The 23287-nt window shown below is 50.7% G+C and overlaps 8 protein-coding genes across 8 annotated transcripts; 3 read left to right on the top strand and 5 right to left on the bottom strand.

The window, feature by feature from the left end:
* Nucleotides 1-3914: 3914 nt before the first annotated feature.
* On the bottom strand, nucleotides 3915-7386 carry KD926_005551 (uncharacterized protein; the record flags this gene model as incomplete). Its single annotated transcript, XM_053098758.1, has 6 exons — nucleotides 3915-5411; nucleotides 5981-6067; nucleotides 6430-6603; nucleotides 6671-6966; nucleotides 7043-7128; nucleotides 7376-7386. 6 exons carry the CDS (start codon nucleotides 7384-7386, stop codon nucleotides 3915-3917), a joined length of 2151 nt encoding a protein of 716 aa, XP_052957453.1.
* A 704-nt stretch (nucleotides 7387-8090) lies between these two features.
* Nucleotides 8091-10212, bottom strand: KD926_005550 (transmembrane 9 family protein; the record flags this gene model as incomplete). Its single annotated transcript, XM_053098757.1, has 4 exons — nucleotides 8091-8158; nucleotides 8222-8657; nucleotides 8709-9046; nucleotides 9105-10212. The coding sequence occupies 4 exons, from the start codon at nucleotides 10210-10212 to the stop codon at nucleotides 8091-8093; spliced, it is 1950 nt and encodes a 649-aa protein (XP_052957452.1).
* Nucleotides 10213-10674: 462 nt separating this feature from the next.
* lcp5 (small subunit rRNA maturation protein LCP5) lies at nucleotides 10675-11805 on the top strand (the record flags this gene model as incomplete). Its single annotated transcript, XM_053098756.1, has 1 exon — nucleotides 10675-11805. The coding sequence occupies one exon, from the start codon at nucleotides 10675-10677 to the stop codon at nucleotides 11803-11805; it is 1131 nt and encodes a 376-aa protein (XP_052957451.1).
* Nucleotides 11806-12732: 927 nt separating this feature from the next.
* KD926_005548 (flavin-binding monooxygenase-like protein) lies at nucleotides 12733-16037 on the top strand (the record flags this gene model as incomplete). Its single annotated transcript, XM_053098755.1, has 6 exons — nucleotides 12733-12745; nucleotides 12844-13056; nucleotides 13132-13366; nucleotides 13814-13950; nucleotides 14166-14716; nucleotides 14772-16037. The coding sequence occupies 6 exons, from the start codon at nucleotides 12733-12735 to the stop codon at nucleotides 16035-16037; spliced, it is 2415 nt and encodes an 804-aa protein (XP_052957450.1).
* A 557-nt stretch (nucleotides 16038-16594) lies between these two features.
* On the top strand, nucleotides 16595-18570 carry KD926_005547 (uncharacterized protein; the record flags this gene model as incomplete). Its single annotated transcript, XM_053098754.1, has 3 exons — nucleotides 16595-16935; nucleotides 17023-17344; nucleotides 17395-18570. 3 exons carry the CDS (start codon nucleotides 16595-16597, stop codon nucleotides 18568-18570), a joined length of 1839 nt encoding a protein of 612 aa, XP_052957449.1.
* Nucleotides 18571-18671: 101 nt separating this feature from the next.
* On the bottom strand, nucleotides 18672-19608 carry KD926_005546 (bZIP transcription factor; the record flags this gene model as incomplete). Its single annotated transcript, XM_053098752.1, has 2 exons — nucleotides 18672-19378; nucleotides 19437-19608. 2 exons carry the CDS (start codon nucleotides 19606-19608, stop codon nucleotides 18672-18674), a joined length of 879 nt encoding a protein of 292 aa, XP_052957448.1.
* A 764-nt stretch (nucleotides 19609-20372) lies between these two features.
* On the bottom strand, nucleotides 20373-20952 carry KD926_005545 (GNAT family N-acetyltransferase; the record flags this gene model as incomplete). Its single annotated transcript, XM_053098751.1, has 2 exons — nucleotides 20373-20566; nucleotides 20682-20952. The coding sequence occupies 2 exons, from the start codon at nucleotides 20950-20952 to the stop codon at nucleotides 20373-20375; spliced, it is 465 nt and encodes a 154-aa protein (XP_052957447.1).
* A 583-nt stretch (nucleotides 20953-21535) lies between these two features.
* On the bottom strand, nucleotides 21536-22824 carry KD926_005544 (uncharacterized protein; the record flags this gene model as incomplete). Its single annotated transcript, XM_053098750.1, has 3 exons — nucleotides 21536-21870; nucleotides 21953-22533; nucleotides 22631-22824. The coding sequence occupies 3 exons, from the start codon at nucleotides 22822-22824 to the stop codon at nucleotides 21536-21538; spliced, it is 1110 nt and encodes a 369-aa protein (XP_052957446.1).
* Nucleotides 22825-23287: the final 463 nt, after the last annotated feature.

Raw genomic sequence — 23287 nt, 5'->3', positions numbered from 1 at the left:
ATGGCTGGGTGGCTTTTGCCATATCAGCGCAGGATTTGGCCCAGCTCACCCCGAAGAATGCCTAGTTCATGTTTGCATCTCACACTCCACTTTCTGGTGTCAAGCAAGTGTTTATAAAGGTAAGTGGACATCCTTCACTAATTTAAATTTATAAAGCTAACAAGTCCCACAGGCCATTAACGAGCCATCATTAATTACAGCGGCAGATCGGTTGATTGCTCATCGAGGAAGAATGGCCCAACTTCGTATTCGAAGTGGTTGTATCGGAATTTCATAACGAGCCAAAACGTGACGCTTTATAGTGGATAGACTATTCGGATGGCAAAGTCCTGCTGTGACTTCTTGCGCCGCTATGACTTCTGACGACTATCGCCCCACAGAGCTGTCGTTGATTGAAGCTATATACTCGGAAATCAGAATCTACTCGCCGACTCCATTCGGAGCATCGTTAGATATACGGCATTGTTTGCAAACCATACACGACAATGCGTCATCTTCATCTACTTGACAAGGACGTTCAGGTATCAGTACTCAACTACTTACAGTACTGAGAGATTCACGTCATTATTGATCAGTTGCTAAGAGACTTACTTTCCTTCGAAAAGAATTTCCAATTGCCAATAACCGTTCTCATGCAGGGTCACCCGTGTATAAAAGGCAATGCCAGAAGTCATCTTACGGAATGGACAAACAATTAAATTGGCCTGATGCAGTCTCCACATTGAGCAACCTGCGCAGATGGAAGTCGTCTTCATCCACCCATCTCAAAGATCAATCGTCCCGAGTCACCGCAACAGGTTCCTTCCCACAAGGACTCAGTTTTGCATTGAATTTTAGATCTCCAATTGAGCTCTTGGAAAGAAAATTCGATCAAAGCCGGAACTTATCGAACTCAATCGACGCTGTTGAAACCCTGTCATTCGTGTTAGTCTGGATGCTGACTCGGCATATGCTACCGTTCTGGCTCATTCCATTGAAAGAGGGAGTCAGCTAATCGCACACCCAATATCACCAGCTCCGCAGATGGTGGCTGACATGGTTAAACGCCATCCTCGTGTGCGGTCTTTTGGACCGTTTCATGCCTGGCTTTCTGAATTGAAGCCATGATGCAAGTCATCATTTCTTGTTGCTCTTCGGAATGGGAATAGACTACGTGCTGTTGCCCAGCAGCTCCTGGAAAAAGATGAATTGTCATCCCAGAAAAATTGTGGGAGTGATACAACATCCATCAAGTTAAATCTGCGTGTGAATGTTCAGAATTATTAATCTCTGGCTTCAAGTACCAAGATACCGAACCCTGATTGTTAAAGTCCCAGCTGTCTTTGCAAGCTCCACATGTCATCAGGGCAACATCCCGAATATCTAGTCGAAGTGTCGAAACATTGAAGTGCACGGGGTAGTGGACTGTACAGATCTGTGGTCCTCCGTACAAGAGAAGGACAAGGAGAAGGCGGTGGCAATTGCGGCCAAAGAAAGGATGCGAAAGGTAAAGCGCCTTTGTATCGATCAATTTACGGAGAGAGCGTCATCTATCTTGTCTTGATAGATGTAAAGCAGCCGACAGAGCGGTTCTGACTACGCCCCAATTCCTCCGCTGCATGTGTAAGTGACTTCTGATTCTTTTCTTTCTCTGGATTGGGCATCTGAACTGGGAGTATTATAGATACTACTCACGAGGATGCGTGAGAAGCCTCAAGGGATGCACTGCCCTATCCGTTATTAGCAGAAAAGCCGTCTGTGGGACATGCTGGTGGGAGAGTATCTTCTTAAACCCTGACGAGATTTTAACGGTGGAGCATACCGAGGAAGGGTTGTTCAAGCTTACCGTCACCGATATGTTGAAGAACGGAGCCAGATACCGCGACAACTCTACACCAGGTGTTATCAACACACCACCCATCAGGAATCAAGATGGCTGAGGCAGTCATAACATGGCGTATATACATGGCGTGCAGCAACAGACCGGCACTGCGATACAGCAAGTATTTGGAATTGTATCAAATGGTGTCCATTGGCAATTCCTGAAATTGACCGGAAAATTTATGTGTTCAACTTACACGAATCATTTTTATTCCCCATACTCGGCCCTTTCAAATCTTGAATCAGATGATGCGGACATCGTGCCTTCTATAAATGAAGCCCAAGGGTCATACTACCGTTATCGGCCTGTACATGCGAAACCAAATGCATTGTGGTACCTAGGAGTCGAGGTACACAATCAGGTGCTTGGCCGAAGCTCGCAGGTTAATCACAAGGAGTGTACATCCTACCTGTGTACAGAGACTACATTCCATTGACCATCTTCACACAGGGGCCAAACATCACTGGATGAAAATGTGGGAGAATCGACTGGGAGAGTTTTATGGTGTCGTGTTCCATTCGGCTATTGCACACAACTGAAATGGCTTCAATCGTGGATGAGTTTTGCATGATGTTAACCGGTGTGCGTCCCGGCGACTTCCGTCCTTTGTTACTCCTGGCTTTGCTTCTGGGCCTGCTCTAGCCCCTACGTATGCTGTCTTCGCGCTTGTCCCCGTATCTGCATCAGATACTTACGCAGGCCCCAATTCGAACATAGTGTGGTGTATTCGACAAACCGACAGTTCATTCTCAAATATCCGCGGTCTTCTGGCAGTACATCATTGCCGGGGTTTGGAATCGTGTCCGACGGATGACAATGGCAACATTTGAATCAGCAAGAATAATATAATACAACTATGAATGACGACACCCCTTCCAGATATCTGAGGACCCTTGCTTTCCAAGAGCAACACGCTGCTCAGCTAGGGCGGGCAGTCCTCCAGTGTTCTCTCAGGCAGGATTGTCTGCGATTGTATGCTTTTTTCTTTCCTTTCGACGTCACACATATCTGTTTGTGAAGTTCGCTTACAAAAAGGTATACCCGTGGAGAGGCGGACTGGAGACCCATCCGCTACTTTCATTGCTTTGCTCGACCAGCAGTGGTTCTTCACTAGAATCACCGCACTTCGCGGCGCCGCGGATATTTCTGAGAAAGATTTAGACAAAAATGATTTTGGGACTCAGGATCCGCCAGTATCGTTCTCTACCGAGAACACACCTCTGCCGTGTTTTCCTATCATTTCTTGCAAGAAAAATCTGTGTGTTGCTCTCACAAAAGCTGGTTACGATGATCGTCTCTCGGACAATATCTGGAAAAGTGTTTGGTGAACTAAGCTACAAGATGGAAGGAAATAACCTCAGCAGACGAACGAAACCTTTAGTGCAGTAGCGAATCTCGCTGCTCCCTTCGGCAAGCACATAAATCATACTAAATCGATATACCAACAAGAGAACAATCTTACCTAATGAGTCACCAACTGCTATGTTTCCAAGAGATATGTAGCAGGCTTGCTCTGGTTTATTGTTTTGGAAATGGGAAAAGGCATGATGCAAGGAGGGATCCAGGCTTCTAGGCTGTACTCTGCGTGCGAGTATAGCGTCGAATGTCTGCAGTGGGATCAGGGATCTGAATCCGAGAGAGATCGTTAGTCTACTTCATGTCATCTTTACTGAAGTAGCACTCTTATCTCAAGTATCCTCATCGTACTAACCTGTTGATTAGATCTATAGCATGGAGCCTCGTAGCGCACAATAAAGAAAGGGGGTTGCTGCCAAGTCAATTGCTTTAACTTGTCTACGAGATAGGATGGTTGGAAGAATATGAGAATTGATTATGCATTATGCGTCAATCTTAGGCAAGATCAGACGTTTCAAGAATTCAAAGAACTAGATGATCGTTTATTCTATGTTTGAAAAAGTTCATACATCTCCAGTCACTATCAATTTTGATAAAATTACTCCGCCGCAACAGGGTATCTAGATTTCCAATTTCCACAAAGAAACCAAAATCGTCATCTCAAATTGAACAGCTAAATTACCAGAACCAAAAAAAATCACAACTCCCCCAGCCGAATTTCGACCCCATCCAGCCCCATCGTCGTCATGATCTGATCCATCCACGGCGTGATAGGCGGTCGTTTCGTCTCCGGCGTAATCAGCGATTTAACCTGTAATCCGACCTCCCCATCTCCGGGAGAATCAGGCGGTGTGAGCGGAGATGCACCATCTTCGGAGTCGAATTTAGACGCTATTGATGGAGATAAAGAGGGAGCCAAAGGGGAAGCCGAAGCCGAAGATGCCACCTCCGGCGACGGTGACGGTGCGATTCGATCTTCCAATAACCGAATCTCCTCTTCCATAGACCCCCGCTGACTTGGGTCGAGGATCCAAACGCAGTAATTTAGGATCCGTAGCCCTGACCGCACGCCCTTGTCGAAGAGGCTGGAGTATCGATCGAAGAATAAATGTGGTAGCGGGCCGATGAACCCACGTCCTGGAGTATCGTTTCCCTTGCGTGCGGGTCGGGTCTCCCCATGCACTTTTGTCTGTATCTGTCCAGCTCGTAGCATCGACACCGCGACTCCGAATTCGGTGTGGATGCCTCGTAAAGCCGCGCGCGTCGCCTGGACCCGTTGTAGCAGCGCCGTCGTCTGCTCCTTGGTGGGTTTCACCCCCTTCGACTGGTTCTTGTGCAGCTCGCGCACCTGCTGCACGTGTCCCGGGATTTGAATCACCACGAGACTCGCGCGCTCGATGACATCCGTGTACAGTGACGAGTCCGGGAGTTTAGCATTATCCGCCACGATCTGCTCATTCACGGCGCGCCACTCGGGCGTCTCCAGGAAGCATGACTCCCCTGAGATCAGCGCATGCGTGATCAAGAAGTGTCGGTAGGCGAGGTACAAGGCACGTCCGAATCCGTGGACGTGGGCGGCCGGTCCGCGCAATTTCAGGAGCGTGCGGATCCCTGCTGCGTGACGCAGCCAGGCGTCGGGTTCTGTGCAATGGTGTTTCTCGTAGATGGCGAGGGAGATAGCTGTCGCGAGGCTTTCGTCTGATGCGGCGGTGGTTGGCGAGGAGAGGAGGATGGCGAGGCCGCGAAGGGAGCGCAGGTACAGGTCTCGGCCCGCGTAGGTGAAACGTGGGTCGTTGTACAGAGCCCCTGTGTATGCGAACGTGCAGGCGCGCAGGGCCCAGTCGAATGGTGACGGGGTTGGGGAGCCCCGTCGGCCGTCGACGTATTCGATCCAGTTGACGGGGACTTGCTTTTCGGTGCATTTGAAGTAGCAGGGGAAGACGGCGAGGACGTAGTTGGTGAACACTTCGGTCTGTTGGTCGGCGAGAGCGGTCACGGTGAGGGAAGGGGAGATCGTATCATCAGTACGGAGTGAGATCGGTTGATAGTTGGCGATAAGGCGCCCGGTTTGAGGAGTCGCAGGTTGTTGTTTAGATGAGGATGAGGCATCTCGAGATGCGACAGAGTGGCTGCGGTGACTCCGACACCGGACCTTGAGGTCTTTGCATCGCGAACACGCAGCCCCGTCGTCACCCTGTAACCAGGTCAGCCGCGAGTTCCATCAAAGACATGCCGAGTAGACATCTGCCGAGGGAGCAATAGTCTAGATCTCGATCGCATTGCCGGCTCCACTTCTCTGCACGTCAAACCCAGGATGGAGTCTAGGTCGGCGCCAACTCCAGGCAGCAAGATTTGCCACGCCGTTGCGACCGCACCATGTGGAGGAATCCAGAGAAGAAGACAAAATAAAAAGGCCAAAGGAAACAAAGACACTACTAACCTGAAGCTGTGCATGGACATCGCCTTGAAAGTGGGCACCTCGCACCATGCTGGTCGCACATGTGGCAAGGAATGACCAACTTCCTCGTATCCGGCAGAGACGACATGGAGAGATGGGGATGGATAAAAGGGTCCGACGGAGGCACATAAAGGCAGCCTGGTGGAGAATTCAACATTAAGTTTAGCCATCGACCCGGTCTTTTAGTTTGTTTCTACTAGCCCCATCGACCAGTCCTCAGCTTAAATTGCAACGGGTCCTTTACTCCTGAGTTCTGAGACTAGAATTCTTCTCGAATAATGCATAAACTGTAAACACTGACATACAGATTTAAGGCCCCGTCTACTGCCAGGACCTCCAGTATACAAAGTGCGATCATTCTCACTCCTCCACGGCTCGCGCCCATCGCCTACCTATGCAAGTACAATGCCAAATCAAACACAGCATGCCACCGGATTTTGGTTTCGGCTAATAATAACAAATCGAAGGAGAGGAATATAAAGATGGGGAAAAAAAAGAATATATCAGGTAATGTCATGCAACCGTAAATCGCCATCAATATCAGAGACACATGGCTGGTCATCAACACAGGGAGGAAGAAACGGTGATGGGAATCCTAAAGACGCGAATGACCAGCAAGGAAGGATGAAAAATAAAGAGGTGAAAGGAAACCCGACAAAGGAAAATGTTCAACTGCGCCGGATTCGCCAGAGTGGAAGAGAGACGGTGGAAGAGGGGGCGTTCGAAGATGGTGGATAGCGACCATCCATTATACCAGCCCGTCATACAGCGACAGGGCGCTGACGATCGTCTCGTCCCGTTTGCTGCCCTCCTTGAATTCCTCCATGTCGAGGCTGCCGTTCTCGTCCTTGTCCATCATGCGGAAGATCTTACGAACTCGTTTCTCGGGGGTATCCTCGTCCTCGGGCAGTTTTACCATCGAGCCCACCTAATCAAGCCAGTGAGCAAGAAAACATAATAGAAAACCGAAAAAAGAAGAAGAAAAGAAAGCATACCATCTTGTAAATCGCCTCCACGATCGCCAACATCTCGTCGTACGTGATCTTGCCGTCGCCGTCGATGTCGTATAATTGGAAGGCCCAGTCCAACTTGTCCTCCATCTTGCCCCGCGACGTGACCGACAGCGCGCAGATGAACTCCTTGAAATCGATCATGCCGCTATTATCCGAGTCGAATACGCGAAAGACATAATTTGCAAATGATGACGGATCGCCGAAGGGGAAAAACTGTCGATAGATCTTCTGGAATTCTTCCTTGGTCAGGGTCCCCGAGGGGCAGTCCTTGAGAAAACCTGGCCCGCGTGCGTTAGTCCGATCGTGTATTCTCCGTGTGCTTGACTCCGGTCGATCGTCGGAGATATTACGCACCCTTGTACCACTGCTGCAACTCCTTTTTATCAAAATGGGTCGCCTTCTGGAGCTCGTCGAGCTGCGAGGGGGAAAGTTTTGACTGACTAAATGGAGACGAGCATGATGGTTAGCCAGCCAGCCAGTGACTTGAAATAAATAATCAAATGGGTCGACCGCGCGAAGGCAGATCCAAGGCCCGCACGACAGTGTCGCCAAGTTGCAGCGGTCGCAAACTCCCCGCCGCATCGCGACCGGCGCGTGCTGCTGCCCACGATCTGTTGTTTCTTTGTTTCCATCCTACCCGAACGAGGAAGCGGAGCGACCGGAGAGAAGTCGATTTCGAGCACTTACGACTTGCCCATTGTCCACAAGCCACGCAGAAAGTGGAGAGAAAAAAAAAACCAGCAACAGAATTCCCGGAAATGGAATCACGTAAAGGCAGTGCCCAAAAGCACAGAAATCGGGGATCGGAAGGCCGCGGTTGTCATGCGCCGAAGCAGGAATCGGCTGAAACGGAGGCACGGAAGACGACGCGGGGTAGTCGAGGTTTGGGTTGGGATTGATAAGATCGTGCGCCGCTTGGCCGAGGGGCAGCAGGGACGGGGGTCAGAACACTAGTGACAAGGCTAGAGGCTAGAGAGTCACGCAGGGAAGACAGATGGAAAAATAGGGAGAGACGAGGGAGATGTTGAGTCTACGGTGATTGCGAAAGAACCCGCCGTGGCAATTCAACCCGTCGGGTCCAGACCTCCGCCGGCCTTGGCATTCAACGATCATGCATTACGCAATGCGCACACTAACGGTACTAACTATAGGTAGTTGGAGAGTACTTCCAACATTCTCACTTCCTCGCTATATACATACATGAAACACACCGGGTATTGCTCTGCAATTCATTCCGACCCATTCCAACTATACAGGGGATATCTGGAGAAGACACAAGACACTAATCATTCGTCATCGTTCTATAGGAAAATACAACTCGGCCGTCCGGTCCTGGACCAGAAACCATGTACGATGACTCGTCGTACAGGCCGAGACCAAAATAGCTCACGTCGAAAGATCTTTAATCGACCTTGATGGAGCCGTAGATGCGTTGCACAAACGCCCAGCTAGCAAAGAATCCAATTGAACCTGTACATCGGTAGTCAGCTAAAGTCCTGTGCAAAGAAAAAGGAAAAAAGAAGAAAAACATACCGGTCAAAATGAAGACAATAAATGAAATCAAGGCAGAGTATCCGAGATACAGAACCGCTCCGGTAAAGCCGCCGAAGCTAACGCGAGTGGCCCAGAAAAGAAGGGCGTTGAGGAAGACGAAGGCTCCGGTCATACCCGCACCCGCGAACGCTCGCCAGTGCCACCGGTAGTTCTCGGCGCACAGCAGGAAATACACCAGCAACACCGTCGTGGCTGCCGAGGTGATCACCATCAGCCCGTAGCACAGGAACAGGAAGCCAAACATGTAGTAGATGCGGTTGGTCCAGATTGACTTGGTGATGAGGTACAGCTCCACGAAGATGGATGCGAAGGGAAGCACGCCGGTCAAAAGCAACGACGGAACGGTTCGCAGGGTACCGGTCATCGGGGGCACTTGGCGCGGAATCTGGTTGGTCTTGGTCGGTCCTTCAATGGGCTGGGAGAACAGTTAACGGTGGTCATTCAGTGTAGGTGTGTTAGAACGTACCTGTTGCTTGAATCCAAGCCAGCTGCCCGCAAAACTCAACGGCACGCTGATGACAAACCAGATCAGAACCAAGGCAAGCATCGTAGTGAACGGAACGGCGCCGCTGGATCCTTTGCCCCAGACGAACAGGTTGAGCAGGAAGAAAACGCTGAAGATGAGTCCGGGAACCAAAACGGGAGTCATGATGATGTTGCGCTTCCACGATTCCCCGCCGAACGACTTGTACACTCGGGACGACACGTATCCACCGATGAAGCCGAACAGCGTGTAGATGAGAAGGATGGCCGTAGCCAAGAACCCGCGGTTAGAGGGGGACAACAGTCCGAGAAGAGCAAAGACTAGAAGCGCGTCAGTATCGGGACCCTAGAGCGCACGTCGGGACTGCTCGAAACTTACTAACGGTGACACCGGTCATCATAAAAAGCTGGGCGCCGTTGCCGACAAGAACACTCAACAACAACGGCGATTGAGGGCAGCGGAAAACATCTCCGTGCACCAGCTTCCATCCGGAATCTTCCTGAATGCCGTCCTCCACGGCAGCAGATGTGCCGTCCAGATCATCCAGGTTGATCATATCAAGTCGGTTATAGCGCGCAATGTCCTTCTTCAGCGCTCTCATGAGGATCATGCTAACCATGCCGACCAAGAAGACGACGAAGATGGCCGAGTTGATGAGCGAGAACCAGTGGATCTTCGGGTCCTCCACGTACAAGTACTTGTCCCAACGAGTGGCCCACGGCGTGGTCGATTCGGTCCAGTAGACGCTGTAGGTCCAGCTCACCGGAGTGTCGGCCTCCTCGTTCAGAATGACGGGGGTCTCGCTGCTTCCGCAGTCCGCCGCGCCATCTTCGAGCACATGAGAGTTGCCTCGCGATTCTGGCTTGACGAGCACGCCGACCACGCGGAACTTGTCCTTGTTGCCGAATCCCACGCGGTGATAGTCGATGTAGATGTTGTAGTGGTTGTGCAGAAGCGACACTCCGTTCTCGTCCAAGGTACCTAGGGCGAAGCCGGGGCTGTAGAACTTGGTATCGGTGCCCGAGTCGATGTTGATCTGCGCTCCCGGCAGACCATCCACTAACCAATTGATGTTGTATCCCTGCGCGATGCGGCGGTTGGTGAACTTGGCGCTGCGGGAGTCAAACTGAACCTCTCGACACACTGACTTGCACGTCTCGTTCTTGGCCATCGCCAGGTCGAACGAAGAGGTCTGGATCCGATCGCCAAACAGAATGCTTCCTAACGATTCCCGGACATCTTTCGGTCCGTCCTCCGGCGCGCAGAAGTGGAACGCCTGGTGGTAGTAGTCGAATGAGAACACCGAATGCAGCTGGTCGTCTTGCTGCGCCAGCCCCGGCGTCAGATGGTTGACATACAACGGAACGGATTGGCCTTCATCGTAAGAGGTAGGAGCTACGCCGGGTAGATAGAAAGCAGCGGAGAGAGACGGCAGGGTACATAGGAGGAGGGAGGAAGCGGACAACGTTCTCGTGTTGAACCACATGGTGGATGTCTGAGCGAAAGGCGCGGTATTAGCTCTAGTGAGATACTGGGTCGGGTCTAGGGATTAATAGTTCAGGTAGCTTGTGGATGCCATACAGAATCTACAACAGCCACGCCACAAACGGAGAAATCCTCAAGATCTCATGGATTGGGTGTCGTGGGATATTGATAGACCACCAACTCAGCGAGAGCGAGAATGCGGAATCACCGATGAAATGGAAATGAAGGAAATCAAATCAGCCTTGCGGACAGAAGTGCAGCTCCCCTTCCCGCTGCCCGTTGAGGCCAACTAGCCGGTCTTGGCACACGTGATGACCCAGGTCCCGTCTGACTCAGCCGGTCCCTCCTTTAACCTATCATCACGTGCTGATAACGTCTCCAAAAAATTTCCCTCGATGGTTCTTCGGCGGCCGCGAGTCTAGCTGAGCAGTCTCGTCAACACATTCGATTGATTCATCTGACCATGGCGATGGCCGCGTCACAACCTGAAGGCTCGAGCCTTCCCAGCATCTCCACTCTCTTGGAAAATATCACAGGCACTCTGAACACCGTCGGCTCGTCACTGCCCAAAGCGACCCGCGATCAGCCCTCCGACGTTTCGATTGAACCGCCGCAAGATGGCATCTCGCTGTTGGACACCAAATCCGAATTACTCCTTTCCTACATTCACAACATCGTCTTCCTCATGATCCATGAACTACGTGGACTCTCCGCGACCAAGAGTGACGGTGCCGAGGCCGATCCCTCGTTGCGCGAGGACATTGTGAAAAAGCTTGTCGAGCTACGTATCTACCTGGATCGCGGCGCGCGACCATTGGAGGGACGGTTGAAGTACCAAGTCGACAAGGTGGTCAAGGCTGCAGAGGACGCCGAACGGGCCGACCAGGCATCCACCAAGGCCAAGGGCGCGAAAGCAGCGCACGGCAGCGACGATGACGACGGCTCCAGCGACAGCGAAGAGAGCGAAGGAGACGAGGATATTGACGAAATGGCATACCGACCCAATGTGTCCGCCTTCGCCAAGAAATTCGAGCCCACAGGAAAAGCCGACAGGTCGGCCAACAGAGAAACTACCGACGACGGCATCTACCGCCCGCCGAGGATCATGCCGACGTCACTCCCCACCACCGAATCCAGAGAGCGCAAGGAGCGCGGGCCCCGGAAATCGAACGTTATCGACGAGTTCGTCACCGCGGAGATGTCGTCCGCTCCGATGGCCGAGCCCAGTATTGGCAGTACTATCACGCATGGTGGAAGACACACGAAATCCAAGAAGGAGAGGGAATACGAGGCCGAGCGGACTGCTTATGAGGAAACCAACTTCACCCGTCTCTTGGGTGAGAGCAAGAAGGAGAAGGCCAAGAAGGGCGGCCAACGCGGCCCCCAGGGCACGTTTGGTGGTGAAGAATGGAGAGGCCTCACGGAGGGTGCCGATCGCATTTCCCGGCTCACGCGCAGGGCCAAGGGAAGCGGCGGCGCTTTGGACCGAAGCCGGAAACGAAAGACCACGGATGATGGACCTCGCGACGACGGGGCTGGCGTGGGTCATATCTTTGAGAAGCGACGGAAGAAGGTGGATAGCTGGAAGCGGTAGTTGTGTGTTTATAGATAGATTGTTAGAGATGTTTAGCATTTTCTCGATACCACTGAAAAGTTAATTGACAATTTTTCCATGTCTTTTGTCGTACGAATGTATGTTACATAGAACGTTCATGCAGTGTAGCATATCTGTAGATCCCAATGGTCCAATGCTGTTGACCTATGCAATCTACCGTATGATATCCGCAGTTACCCGCTGGTATATGTGCAGTTAACCAACAAGTTGGTGCGATACTATAAATTTAATGCGAAAAGGGCAGTCTTACTATGGAATGAATTTAATCATCAAATTGGTATGTCTCATTGGATTAGCTGGTCGTGAGCTCTATTTAGTTGAACCAAATTTTGAGGTTTACTAACTGCTTGCAAAAGTGGTAACTAGTCTTTGAATATATTTTAGGCCGCTCCGCAGATCTCGGTTGCAACTGGCACGTTCTCACAAGTAGGTAATTCAACTGTTTAAATTTCTATTAATAAACATATTAATAACGGTTTCGTGTTTCCCATTTGCTTCCTTCTTTTTGTCTTTCTCCATTATTGCGTTCAGTCCCGTCCTTTAGGCAATGTACTGGATGTATGTATGTACCTTAAAATGGAAGTGTAAACCCAAATCTAGACCTACTAGCGGTCTTCACGTGGGCGGTTCTTTGGTCCGGATTAAAGTAATAGTTTTCAGGTCTCAATCGCATTTTCTGCGGTTCATGTGAAGTTCCGATTGCTGCCTGCAAAGCCTGGCCGAGTCTGACGTCGCCAGCGGCCACCCGGTGCCTGTGCATATGACATCATTGTCCTTGTTCCTCCTTTGTCGGCCTCGTCGAGATCGCCCAACCTTTTTATTTACTATCTGCAACGTCTTTTGGTCTGGCTCGAAAATCTACCAAAAGTCTCAAGTTTAATCTATAATATCTAATTGAGCAGCAACATGGAGAATCCAGGTTCGTTTTTCGCCCCTTGCCATGCTTTCCCATCGCAATTGCCCAGGAGAGCACATCGCAGCATGCCTATAATGAGCATCACCTAACTGCAAATACAGTCGCCGAAATCCCTGTAGTCATTCGACTGCTCACGCAAGCTCCTCCCTCCCTCCAAGAAAAGACAGTCAACCGCTACTTCACGTCGTCGGCCGCATTCGTCCACCCTTTCTGTCAAGTATGGAGCTACAAGGACAGCCGCTGGGCCATTAAGAAGATCTACCAATGGTACAAGGTCATGTCGCCGCGGATAGAATTGGAGGTGCATTCTGTCGGTGCGTTTGTCTCTTCGGCAACCCATTAATGCCTATGTTCGATCCGTGGATGAAAAGCTAACTAGGAACCCGCAGCATACGATGAAGCCAACCTAAAACTCTACGTTCAGATGTCCCAGATCTTCACCATCTGGGTCGTTCCCTTCCATGTTGCTCCTGTGACTTTGACGACGGTGCTAGACCTCACGACGGACTCGGGCGATCGGAATCTGACGAACGGCGAGAAAACGCTCTACTATATTCAGAAGCAGGAGGATCTCTACCAGCCGACGCAATTCGTCAAGTTCCTGTTCCCACATGTCGGTCATTGGTTTGTAAGGCTATTCCACTTTTTCGCGACACTGTTTTGCGTCTGGGGAGCGTGGCTCTTTTGGCCGTTTATCTGGTTGGAGGAGAACGGGTATATCCCGAATTACCTGCTTAAGGGGGGAAATCTTGTAGCTGATATTCAGAAGAAGGCGGATGAGATTAAAAAAGATTGAGTTTTTCGATTTCTGCTGTGCGAGGAGTTTGGATCATATACTTATGTAGTTGAACAAAGCGATGTTTTAATTCTGGTATAGATGACAACTATGAGTTATGATGTGTTCAGTGATACATACCAAGGAGTAGTCAATGGTAATGTTCCCTGTCGCATAAACATGGAAGGAATTGAGCACACAATCTCCTGAATCCTCCTTTCTAAGAGAGACATGACGATGACGCCTGCACGAGGAATGGACCGGCGGGCTAGCCATGCTAATAATGCAATCGCCAGGGATCCACCAGGAATGGGATGCATAATGCATTGGTCTCGAACAACGGCGACCGTGCCCGGGCTGCGCGGGGCCGAACGGCCTGACCACGAGAAATTTCCGACTGTCGGAAGCTTGGTAGTTTGTGAGACCAGCATTAGTATGTTCGCATTTCAAGTTGTTGACCTTGTAGTTGTAGACCCGAAGACGCACGCTGGCCAAGAGTGCCTCAGGGCACCGTCCGCAGATCACTGCTCCACCAGGAGTATAGCAGACAGAGCTTTGCAAAGGCCACACAACGGCGAAGTGTACCGGTGAACAATCAATTGGAAGGAGTCAGAGTGGAACCTACCGGGGAGAACTGACTCTGTCCAGGAATTCATACATATCCCTGGAAACATCCCCGAGGGCGATTATCACATGTGTCTTCCATCATCGGTCCACAACGACGTCATCGGCAGCCACATGGCAAGCCGGATATCCTTTCTCGCTTCATAAAGTCGCTCTCGCCCGGTCTGGACTACGTGAGACGAAATTCCCTTCTCATCTTCCCCCTCTTCTCCCCCGTCCACCCATATACATCGCTACCCCTCATTGCCGTGTTCCGCCATTCACCTCTGCCCATCTCATCCCCATCCATGGCAGAACCTCGAGGCCAGTCCACCCTGGTGGACTTCATCAAACATCCCATCGTAAATAGTTTTACCTTTCTCTATCTGATCTTTCAGGCCATCATCAACTACATTTTTGCTCCTGCCCCGCCCCCGTCGTCGTCGGTCACCAATGGCCTCCCTAAAAAGAGGGTCGCGATCATCGGAACTGGCTTGACTGGTGTTTCGTCGGCCGCTCATTGTGTCGGTCATGGCTTTGAAGTGCAATTGTTCGAGCAGAGATCGAAGGAAGAGGGTTTGGGAGGAATCTGGAGTGTAAGTCTGCCATGCTGGTCAAATGAAGGAGCTGCTGCTAACGGGGTTCCGACAGCGCGTCAATTCCACATCTTCACTCCAAATCCACAGCCTTATGTATCGCTTCCACCCGTCCGTCAGATATGACACTGCCTACCCCACGCAGCAGGAAATCAAGGACCAGATTGTTGAGGTGTGGAAACGCTACGGTCTCCAAAAGCACACCGTTTTCAACACCCCCGTCACGTCCGTCAAGCAAGCTAAGAACGGCAAATGGATCATCAACAACGACGACAAATACGGTCGGTTTGACGGAGTCCTGACTGCAGTGGGAGTATGTGGAGATCCTAAGCAGCCCCCGTTGCCGGAGCAGGAGAAGTTTAAGGGCAGCATCTTCCACTCGTCCAAGCTTGATGGCAAGGATGTCGAAGGCAAGAGAGTGCTCATCGTCGGAGGTGGCGCCAGTGCCATCGAAGCGCTCGAGTTTGCGGTCAAGTCAAAGGCTGCCGAGATCGACGTGTTGTCTCGGTCGGATAAATGGATCATTCCTCGCAATGTTTTGGTACAATCTCTCCTGGCTATGAACATCTTTGGGCAGGAGACCGCGCTGTCGTGGATTCCTGAATGGCTTCTGCATAAATTCTTCTATCGCGACCTGCAGGATATCGCACCGTCCGACGGCCTGTTTACTACGACCCCCATGGCAAACGATGAACTCTTCGATCAGATCAGAGAAGGTAAAGCTCGCTGGCTGCGCGGTGATATCCTTTCCGTGAAAGAAGATGGCATCCTCTTCAACAGCCGATCCAAGGGCGTGCCGAAAGGCGGCCCTGGACACGAGGAGGTGGTCCCCGGCGATGTTATCATTATGGCTACCGGATTCAAGCGCCCGTCGCTTTCATTCCTGCCCAACGAGGTGTTTGAAGAGCCCTATGGCCCTCCCAGCTGGTATCTCCAGGTCTTCCCGCCCAAGTACACCAGCATCTGCGCCAACAACAGTACCTACGTCAACGCCATCGGAACCGTCGGCAACATGCACATCGGCATCTACACTCGCTTCCTGCTCATGTTTTTGACCGATCCGCTGACTCGCCCTACCGAGGGCCGCATGAAAACCTGGATCGACTTCACGCGCTTCATGAAGAAACTGTCTCCAACCGGTGCCTTTGACTTCTTCACCTACTCCGAACTCATTTGGTGGTTTGTCTTCTGTATCGTGGTCAACCCCTTCCGGTGGAAGTGGGCGCCTTTCGTTCTGTTCGGTGTCGGACGAACCCTTCCCCTGGAGGTGGTCAAGCACGAAGAGGCTTTCCGGAAGGAATTGCTCAAGCAGCACCAATAGGTTGGACGTACAAACCATCTGAAACCGAAGCGACGGGTTTGTGCAACCAAGCGAATGTTATGATGTTTATGATGTTCAGTTCCTGTATAGAATATTTTTCAGAGCATTAAGTAATGGAAATCGATCTGTTATACCCAATTCAAGTATAGAAGATACTCCTGTCCAGTTCCGTGTAGAGTTGTCGATATCCAGTGCCTGAGGTGTCGAAGCCTGTCATCCTGATTCTTTGTGTTTGTTGTGTTTGCAACGGAGTTACCTAAGCCACCGGTGATGTCACCTGACCTGCGAGCGAGTCGAAAGAACAAAAACAGAAGGCAGAATCGCCTTTCCTTTGGCCTCGAAGCCGCGCGCCGTCTTTTCGCCTCTGCCGAATCCCGTCTTTGTACCCCGTCGCGCTTTTTCACCCTTTCTTCTTTGTCACCGCAATGCGAAGCCTACGTTGAATGGTCCCATTTGCGCCCCGCGCGTACCTCTCATGACAGCGACACCAGCCGGCTGTCACCACTCGGCGCTCCTCTCCCTGACCTCATAAACCGTACCTGCGATCGATTATCACAATGTCGGCTCAAGGCAGAAATGTGCTGGAGCAATTCATGACGGCTATTGCCGAACTGGTCAAAAATCGCGATGGCGCCAAGCTGCAGGATTACTTGCAGCTCGAACCCCCGCTGAATGAGATATACCAGCAGATGGTGGCGGAGCTACGATATGACTATCCCGACAACCCCGCGAAGAATAAGGAACTTCAGCGCCGATGTGAAAAGCTCGTCCCGAGCTCCAAGTACGGCGGTTCGTGGTCGGCGTTTCCGATTTTTATCAGGATGTACTTCAGCTTTCTTCGGGACGTCTATGTCGAAAACCTTCTTGAGACCTATGAACAGTTGAAGGCACTATTAAAGTACGTTCAATGGCTTGTATTCGCTGGCCCGGCTATCGCAACAATGCATTTCATGATCAAAATGACTAACACGAGCTCTAATTCTAGTCAATCTGTTGTGGCACTAGGAGATGGCCAACATGGCATCATTATGCTGCCCACCGTTCTGTATCTTTCGAAAGTGCTGGCAAAACTGGCTATGGGTTTGGACGGTCGGCCGGCGTTGGTCGCGCAGTTACAGCAGATGGACGGCAACTCCAACGCGGACGAAAGCGCCGAGAAGGTGACATTCGTCGAAAAGGCGGCGAACGTTGTGCGGGAGGCTTTCATCAAATGCCTCATGGATCGCAGTGGCACCATCGGGAAGCCTGAAGGGAGAAGAGTGGGCATCTACCTCATGGCTAATTTATGTTTGAAACTGCTCTTCCAGGTTTGTCTTCGTTCTTGTTGCCTCTGCTGGGCTGGACTAACAATGTTTAGTGCGGTAAACTTCGAAATGCAGAGACCCTGTTCTCTAGTATCACTGCGCAATCTCCACCTTTGAAGTATTTCCCGGCCTCTCAGAGAGTGACCTACCTTTACTATCTTGGACGATATCTATTCTCGAACAACCTGTTTTATCCTGCTCGACTCGCCTTACAGTCCGCCTATGAGCAATGTCATCATCGCGCACTGAATCAGAAGCGCAATATTCTCGTCTATCTGATTCCGTGCAATATCATAATGGGGCGTTTCCCGTCACTAGCATTGTTCGAGCGACCCGAAGCAGAGTCTCTAGCCGACAACTTCATTCCTTTATGCAAACTGATCGCCAAGGGCGATTACATCGAATTCCGACAATACCTCGCCATTGACTCGCCCACGTCCGAATGGTTTGTCAGAAGGGGGATCCTGCTTGCCTTGCGGAATCGCTGCGAGATTCTTGTCTGGCGGTCTCTGGCTCGCAAGGTCTTTGTTCTCGGCGGCTTTCACGGGGAGCCCCAAGAGTCGGGGCAGCGTGGACCACCTCCATATCTCTACCTGAGTAAGCTAGAGACAGCCGTGCAATGGATCCAATCACGACAAGCAAACTCCGCTGAAGGTGGAGCAGATGCCCTGGCCGGTAGCAACGAGGTCGGATCACAGCTCGTCTACAAAGACAACGACCCCGATTTCGAATACGTGGATAAGCCCTTCCCAGCCGACTTGACCTTGGACCGCGAGCAGTTGTTGAACAAATTCGACGATTATCTCGCTGCAGACGCTTATTTCGACAAGTTCGGGAATCTAGAGACAAATATGGCCCGCTTTGCAATTGAGGAGGAGCCCCCGGCCAATCGCTACCGGGATTATGAATTAAATCCGTATGCCGTTGACCCAAGCGAATACGATTCCGAGCAGCCCTCTAAAATGCTGCGAGAACTCGAAAGCATCCTTGCTTCGCTTTTGACTCAGGGCCTAATGGGTGGTTATCTGACGCATCGAAACCCTCGGTTCGTCATTCCCGGTGCCCGCGTTCGCGGCGTTCTGCCTACCGGATTTCCCAACGTCTGGCAAACGATCTCAAACAGGGAGGGTTATACCGATAACGTCTCCGGGTGGGTGCAGCGTGATCGTGATGCAGGCGGCGGTGGCCGAGTGATTCATTTGAAAAGTGCACGACCTGTTGGGACATAATGAACCTGGGCTTGGTGCGTACGAGGCATTCGTTTTACTGGCCAGGTTTTGGCGGTGCAAGCTTTCTGGAGAGAGGATGCTTGGTCAATTCGTTCTGTCTATCACAAGTGCCTTTCACCTCGCATCCGTCTCCACCGGTTCGATGATTCTTGAATCTCCAAGCATCCGTTTAGCACCCAACCCCATTTCCTCACGAAAGCTTCCGTCACCTCCCAGTTTCTCGGGTCCCACGGACTCCCCCAGATCAGTACTGCAGCTTCTGAGTTTCCCGGATCCCAGAACGCCATCAGATCATGGCAAAGCTCCTCGTCATCGAAGTCATCCTGCGCGGTGATCAGATTATCCCGGATCTGTGGGAAAGGGAAGATATCCAGCCATGGATGATGGGGCTTCGTTCGCTGCAGCTCGGTTGGGCGCAGACTCTCGGGAATCGTGTGGTCTGGAAACCCCGGGCGTGTCATACTGAAGATGGAAACCGAGTCATCATCCGCCACCCACGCCATGGTCATTCCCACCACGACAATATTGTCCATCATGGCGCGTTTCATGTTCAGCTTGCTTATCGTGGCTAGATCGTTTATATTAGGGGTCCCGAGCCGATGATTCCGCAGCGTCTGGTTCTGCACCTCGAGCATCAATTCGTGGATGTTGCGGGGTGCGTTCTTGCAGTCTCTGTGGGGGGTCTGCCCAACAGCCATATGAGCAGGGCTTGTATGATCCGAAGAGACTGATTCGTGCGATGACTCCTGCGGAGAATTGCCTCTGGCCCCTGCTCCACTGGGGTCCTTAGATATCTTCCTTCGATTTCCTGTACATAGATTTAGTATGCATTAGCCGCCATAAGCATTGATGTATCATATACCTACTCAGAGCCCGCTGATTCAACCGATTCTGTAATCTCCGTCGTTCCTTCGGGTCAACGATCCCTGTCCAGTCATCTTCCGGTCCGTGACTCTGGGCCTGCGACGGCATCTGAACCACCGCTATGCGGGAGTCTACCATCGGACCGGACTCCAATTGTCCCTGTTCAGCCGACATTACCTATACTTTTCTTTGAGTTCGAGGTCAATCTAATTCACGCTGTCATCAAAAATCCAACCAGATTATACGCAAGACAATCCAACACCTAGTCCCATGCAACCCGCTTATATCTTTCCATTGACTCTATACTTCATATCTTCTGCTATACCGTCGTGCGTAATCCACCCCAGACGGATCCTTGGAACCGAGAAGAGAGATTCGTTATCATTGGGTCGTTCAAATAGTCTTGTACACTAATGCACGTTGCTGATGCTGCCTAATGGAGATACCATTCGGTCTCCGAATTTAAGGTCATTCTTTATTTCTTGAGGTTCCTTGGTCTTGGGTATGTGGATACTCTGTACTATTGGAGTTGACCGAGAGGAATGGCGGGGTGGCGTAGTCGGGCTTGGCTTGGTGGCTGTGTTTTGTTTCTTTCTACTATGTTGTCGATAACGGGGTCTAGATTCTGGGGTTTAATATGTTTTGGCGTAGATCTGGCGTGGGTCTACGTAATTTATAGACTTGTTTCATTGATTTCTGGCTTGGCTGAGAGGATGATCTGTTTTTTGGGCCTTCGTTTTCAGATTTAGGGCTGGATCTGAATGATATCATTGACACATAACCCTGCGTCATATCTTGCCGAATGTTGTAAAAAAGATTTCCATTATCTGGGAGTTTTCAAGAGGGATACTTGGAATAGATCAACCTCTATCTTAAACCAGTCTAACACATATTGACTACCCTATTGTCAATCCTGATAAGAGCTACCCAGGATATTCTCAGTTTAGTCCCAAGCGATACTCTTTGAATAGACTGGCAGCCAGCTTGTTGTAGAGTGCTTGGGCTGACACATTATCATGTTGTGTTACCCACTGCACACGAAGGCAGTAACTAGACCTCGCGATCTCAGCAACTGACTGGATTAACATGCGTCCTAGACCTTTGTTGCGGACAGAAGAATCCACAAATATATCTGAAAAATTAGTTAGACACACCATGTAATATCTTTCCGAGTTCAAAAGGAATTGGAAAACCCTCTTGGTTTCAAGAAATAACATGACGGAAAACTTAGGGACGCATCTACTGACCATCAAGAAACATGATCTTCTTCTCACTCCATGTTGTTTGCATGGGGAAGAAGTGAGCAAATCCAACAATGGTGGATTCGTTGCCCTCCTCCCGCACGACCAGGCCCTGAAGCTCGTTTCGCTTCCGGGTGAGACGTTCAAAGGTCTTTCTGTACTGCTCCTGGTCAAGTGAGGTTTTATAAAAGTCGAGGTATCTGTTGAATAAGGTAGACCATTCATCAAAATCGGCGGTGGTCAATTCAGTAATTTTGTATTCCTTAGAAGCAGCCATATTGAATTTATGCAATCGGAATGAATTCAGAGAAATCTTTGGAATGAGGGAATGTGACAGTGCTGGGAAGGCACATTACAATCAAGACTCAAAATGTTCTAGTTTATTGACCTAAGTCCCGTGAGTCACATCCTCCAAGCACACGTCCTGTTACTTTCTGTGACAGTGAAAACTCTTCTTTGGCAGGGGATATTTCGGCCTACTGAGTAGCCTGTAGGGCTGTTGTTCTTGAGCCCACGCCAAGGGCATAGGGCGTAGGTAAACGCTGTCTCTCGAAGGCTAACGCAATTCAGAACGTCCAGCAATAGATGGTTTTGGGAAGTTGATTGGAGTAGGTCGCAGGTGAGAATGCGGATTAATTTCTATTTCGATTTGACTTTTCTTCTATTGAACGTATAGCGTAGTAGTGTTGACATAGAATAATTGTTCCCCCCCCTAAGTCTTCATTTCCGGTTCTAATTAGGATAGATCACGTTCCTATAGTACATATGACCTACTGAATTTGTATCGTGACCTGATCCATATCAATAGATCTAGCGGAGCAAGGTGACAAAGGATGTAGATAGTTAGTATCGTAGGTTTCCTATTCCTCTTCCTCCTTCCAAAACCCCCTCAACTGGTCCGCAATACAAACTGTCTGCCGCCCCGTAACCCTCTGACACATCTCAATCAGTTCCAGCGTGCGTTCTCGCTCTAGGATCCCCTCAGTTACCAGGCCCGCGACGTATAGGCATTGTGTGGATATGAGGCCCCAGGTCTGGTCGATTCGAGAGTTGGCGATCATGAAGATCTCGCGGCGCGATTTTTCTAATTCTCGGCGGGTGTGGAGGGGGTTGCTGTTTGCGCTGCTGGATGATGAAGAAGGGGTATATAGTCCTAGGAGGATCTTGGAGGCGTGGTAGAGTTGGTGTGAGATTGCTAGAGAGTAGAATGGCTTGGATTAGGTTTGAGATCTTTGAAGTGTTTGGGTTTATGATAGATGATGGGGTAGAGGACGTACCGCTTTCTGGGTAGGCGTACCAGATTGCTGGGAATTGATGGATTTCTTGTACTACTGATACTGTAGAGTCGTCCTCTCTCTCGCTTTGGGGTTGAGTCTGTCGGAAATTAATCCTCATAGAGACGGGGAGTTTTCGTTTCCATTCCTCCAATGCACCTCGTAGCTCGTTCGCTAGGTCACATTGCCTTTCAACCTCCTCCTGCTGCATATCAATACCAGTAACACCCGTAGACGAAGAAGTATCTAAATCCCTTCCAGATCCACTCCCCCCGGCACACAAACCCCCATACCATGAAACGCACTGCCCAAACACAAACAGGACACGATTCGCTACATCGCGCATCGAGATCCCCTCAAACCCAAGCCCATCCTCAACATCTTTCGGTCGCCAGTACTCCTCGTCGAGAAACATGCGTCGTCCCGTCTGGAACGCTACCCATACTTCGTGGCGGTACCATGTCCAGTATGTTGCGCCGCGGATCCCTGTCTCGTCGCCTGTGATGCGGTGGGAGCGGATCAGGCTTGCGACGCCTTTAAGATGAGAGCCGAAGCTGGGGCCGGAGACGTCGAGGATTTCGTATCTTTGAAAGGGTTGGGTTGGGTCAGTTGGGTTTGGGATCAAGGGGGAAAGGTGGAGAGGGATGGGTAGTGGAGAGAGAGGATAGGAGGGGGAGTTACGTGGATAGAATTATGCTTGATGCTAAGAGCTCATCGCTGCCAGAGTAGCTAGGTTCGATGAGAAAGTGGCTCATTTCTCGCAGAGCTTGTTGGTAGTAGAGGACAGGGGATGTGTCAAGGGTGAGGGATGTGGTAGATTGGGGCGCGCGGGATAGTTGTTTGGCGGATGCGGCGAGACAGGCGTAGAGTAGCATCGGGCAGTGAAGGGCTAGGGAGGGAACTTGGTTGTAGAAAGGTTGGTCGTGGGAAAATGAGTCGATCTATATGTTGGGACTTGCGAGTGAGTTGATTGGGGGCTTGGGAGGGAGGAAATGGATTTACCCATTTTGATACTCGCTCTACGTAGTTCCGGAAAATATGGATTTCAGCAAATGAGAGCTGGATGGGATCGGCCACGTAGAAAGCTCGTTGTATGGGGTGATCGTGGTGGGATGGTTCTTCGAAGGGATGGTGATGTTGTGGGAGTGGTTGTGCGGGCGAGCTCGTCGGGCTGAGTGGGTGAGAGGGACCTGGAAAGTTGGTATGTTGAAGGATAGCATAGAGGTTCGGCGCAGGCGTTGATTCCAAGGGCTGCGTTCGATTTGTTGGAGAGTCATGGTCGACCAGTTCTGGCTCGGATGGCGTTGTGGTAGTTGTATAAATGGACTCGGTCAGCTT

This window comes from Aspergillus affinis (genome assembly GCF_023601865.1).
Source record: "Aspergillus affinis strain CMG 70 chromosome Unknown NODE_27_length_306053_cov_87_951578, whole genome shotgun sequence".
NCBI lineage: Eukaryota > Fungi > Ascomycota > Eurotiomycetes > Eurotiales > Aspergillaceae > Aspergillus > Aspergillus affinis.
The sequence above is the reverse complement of the archived record's forward strand: the minus strand, read 5'-3'. Positions and strand labels throughout refer to the sequence as shown.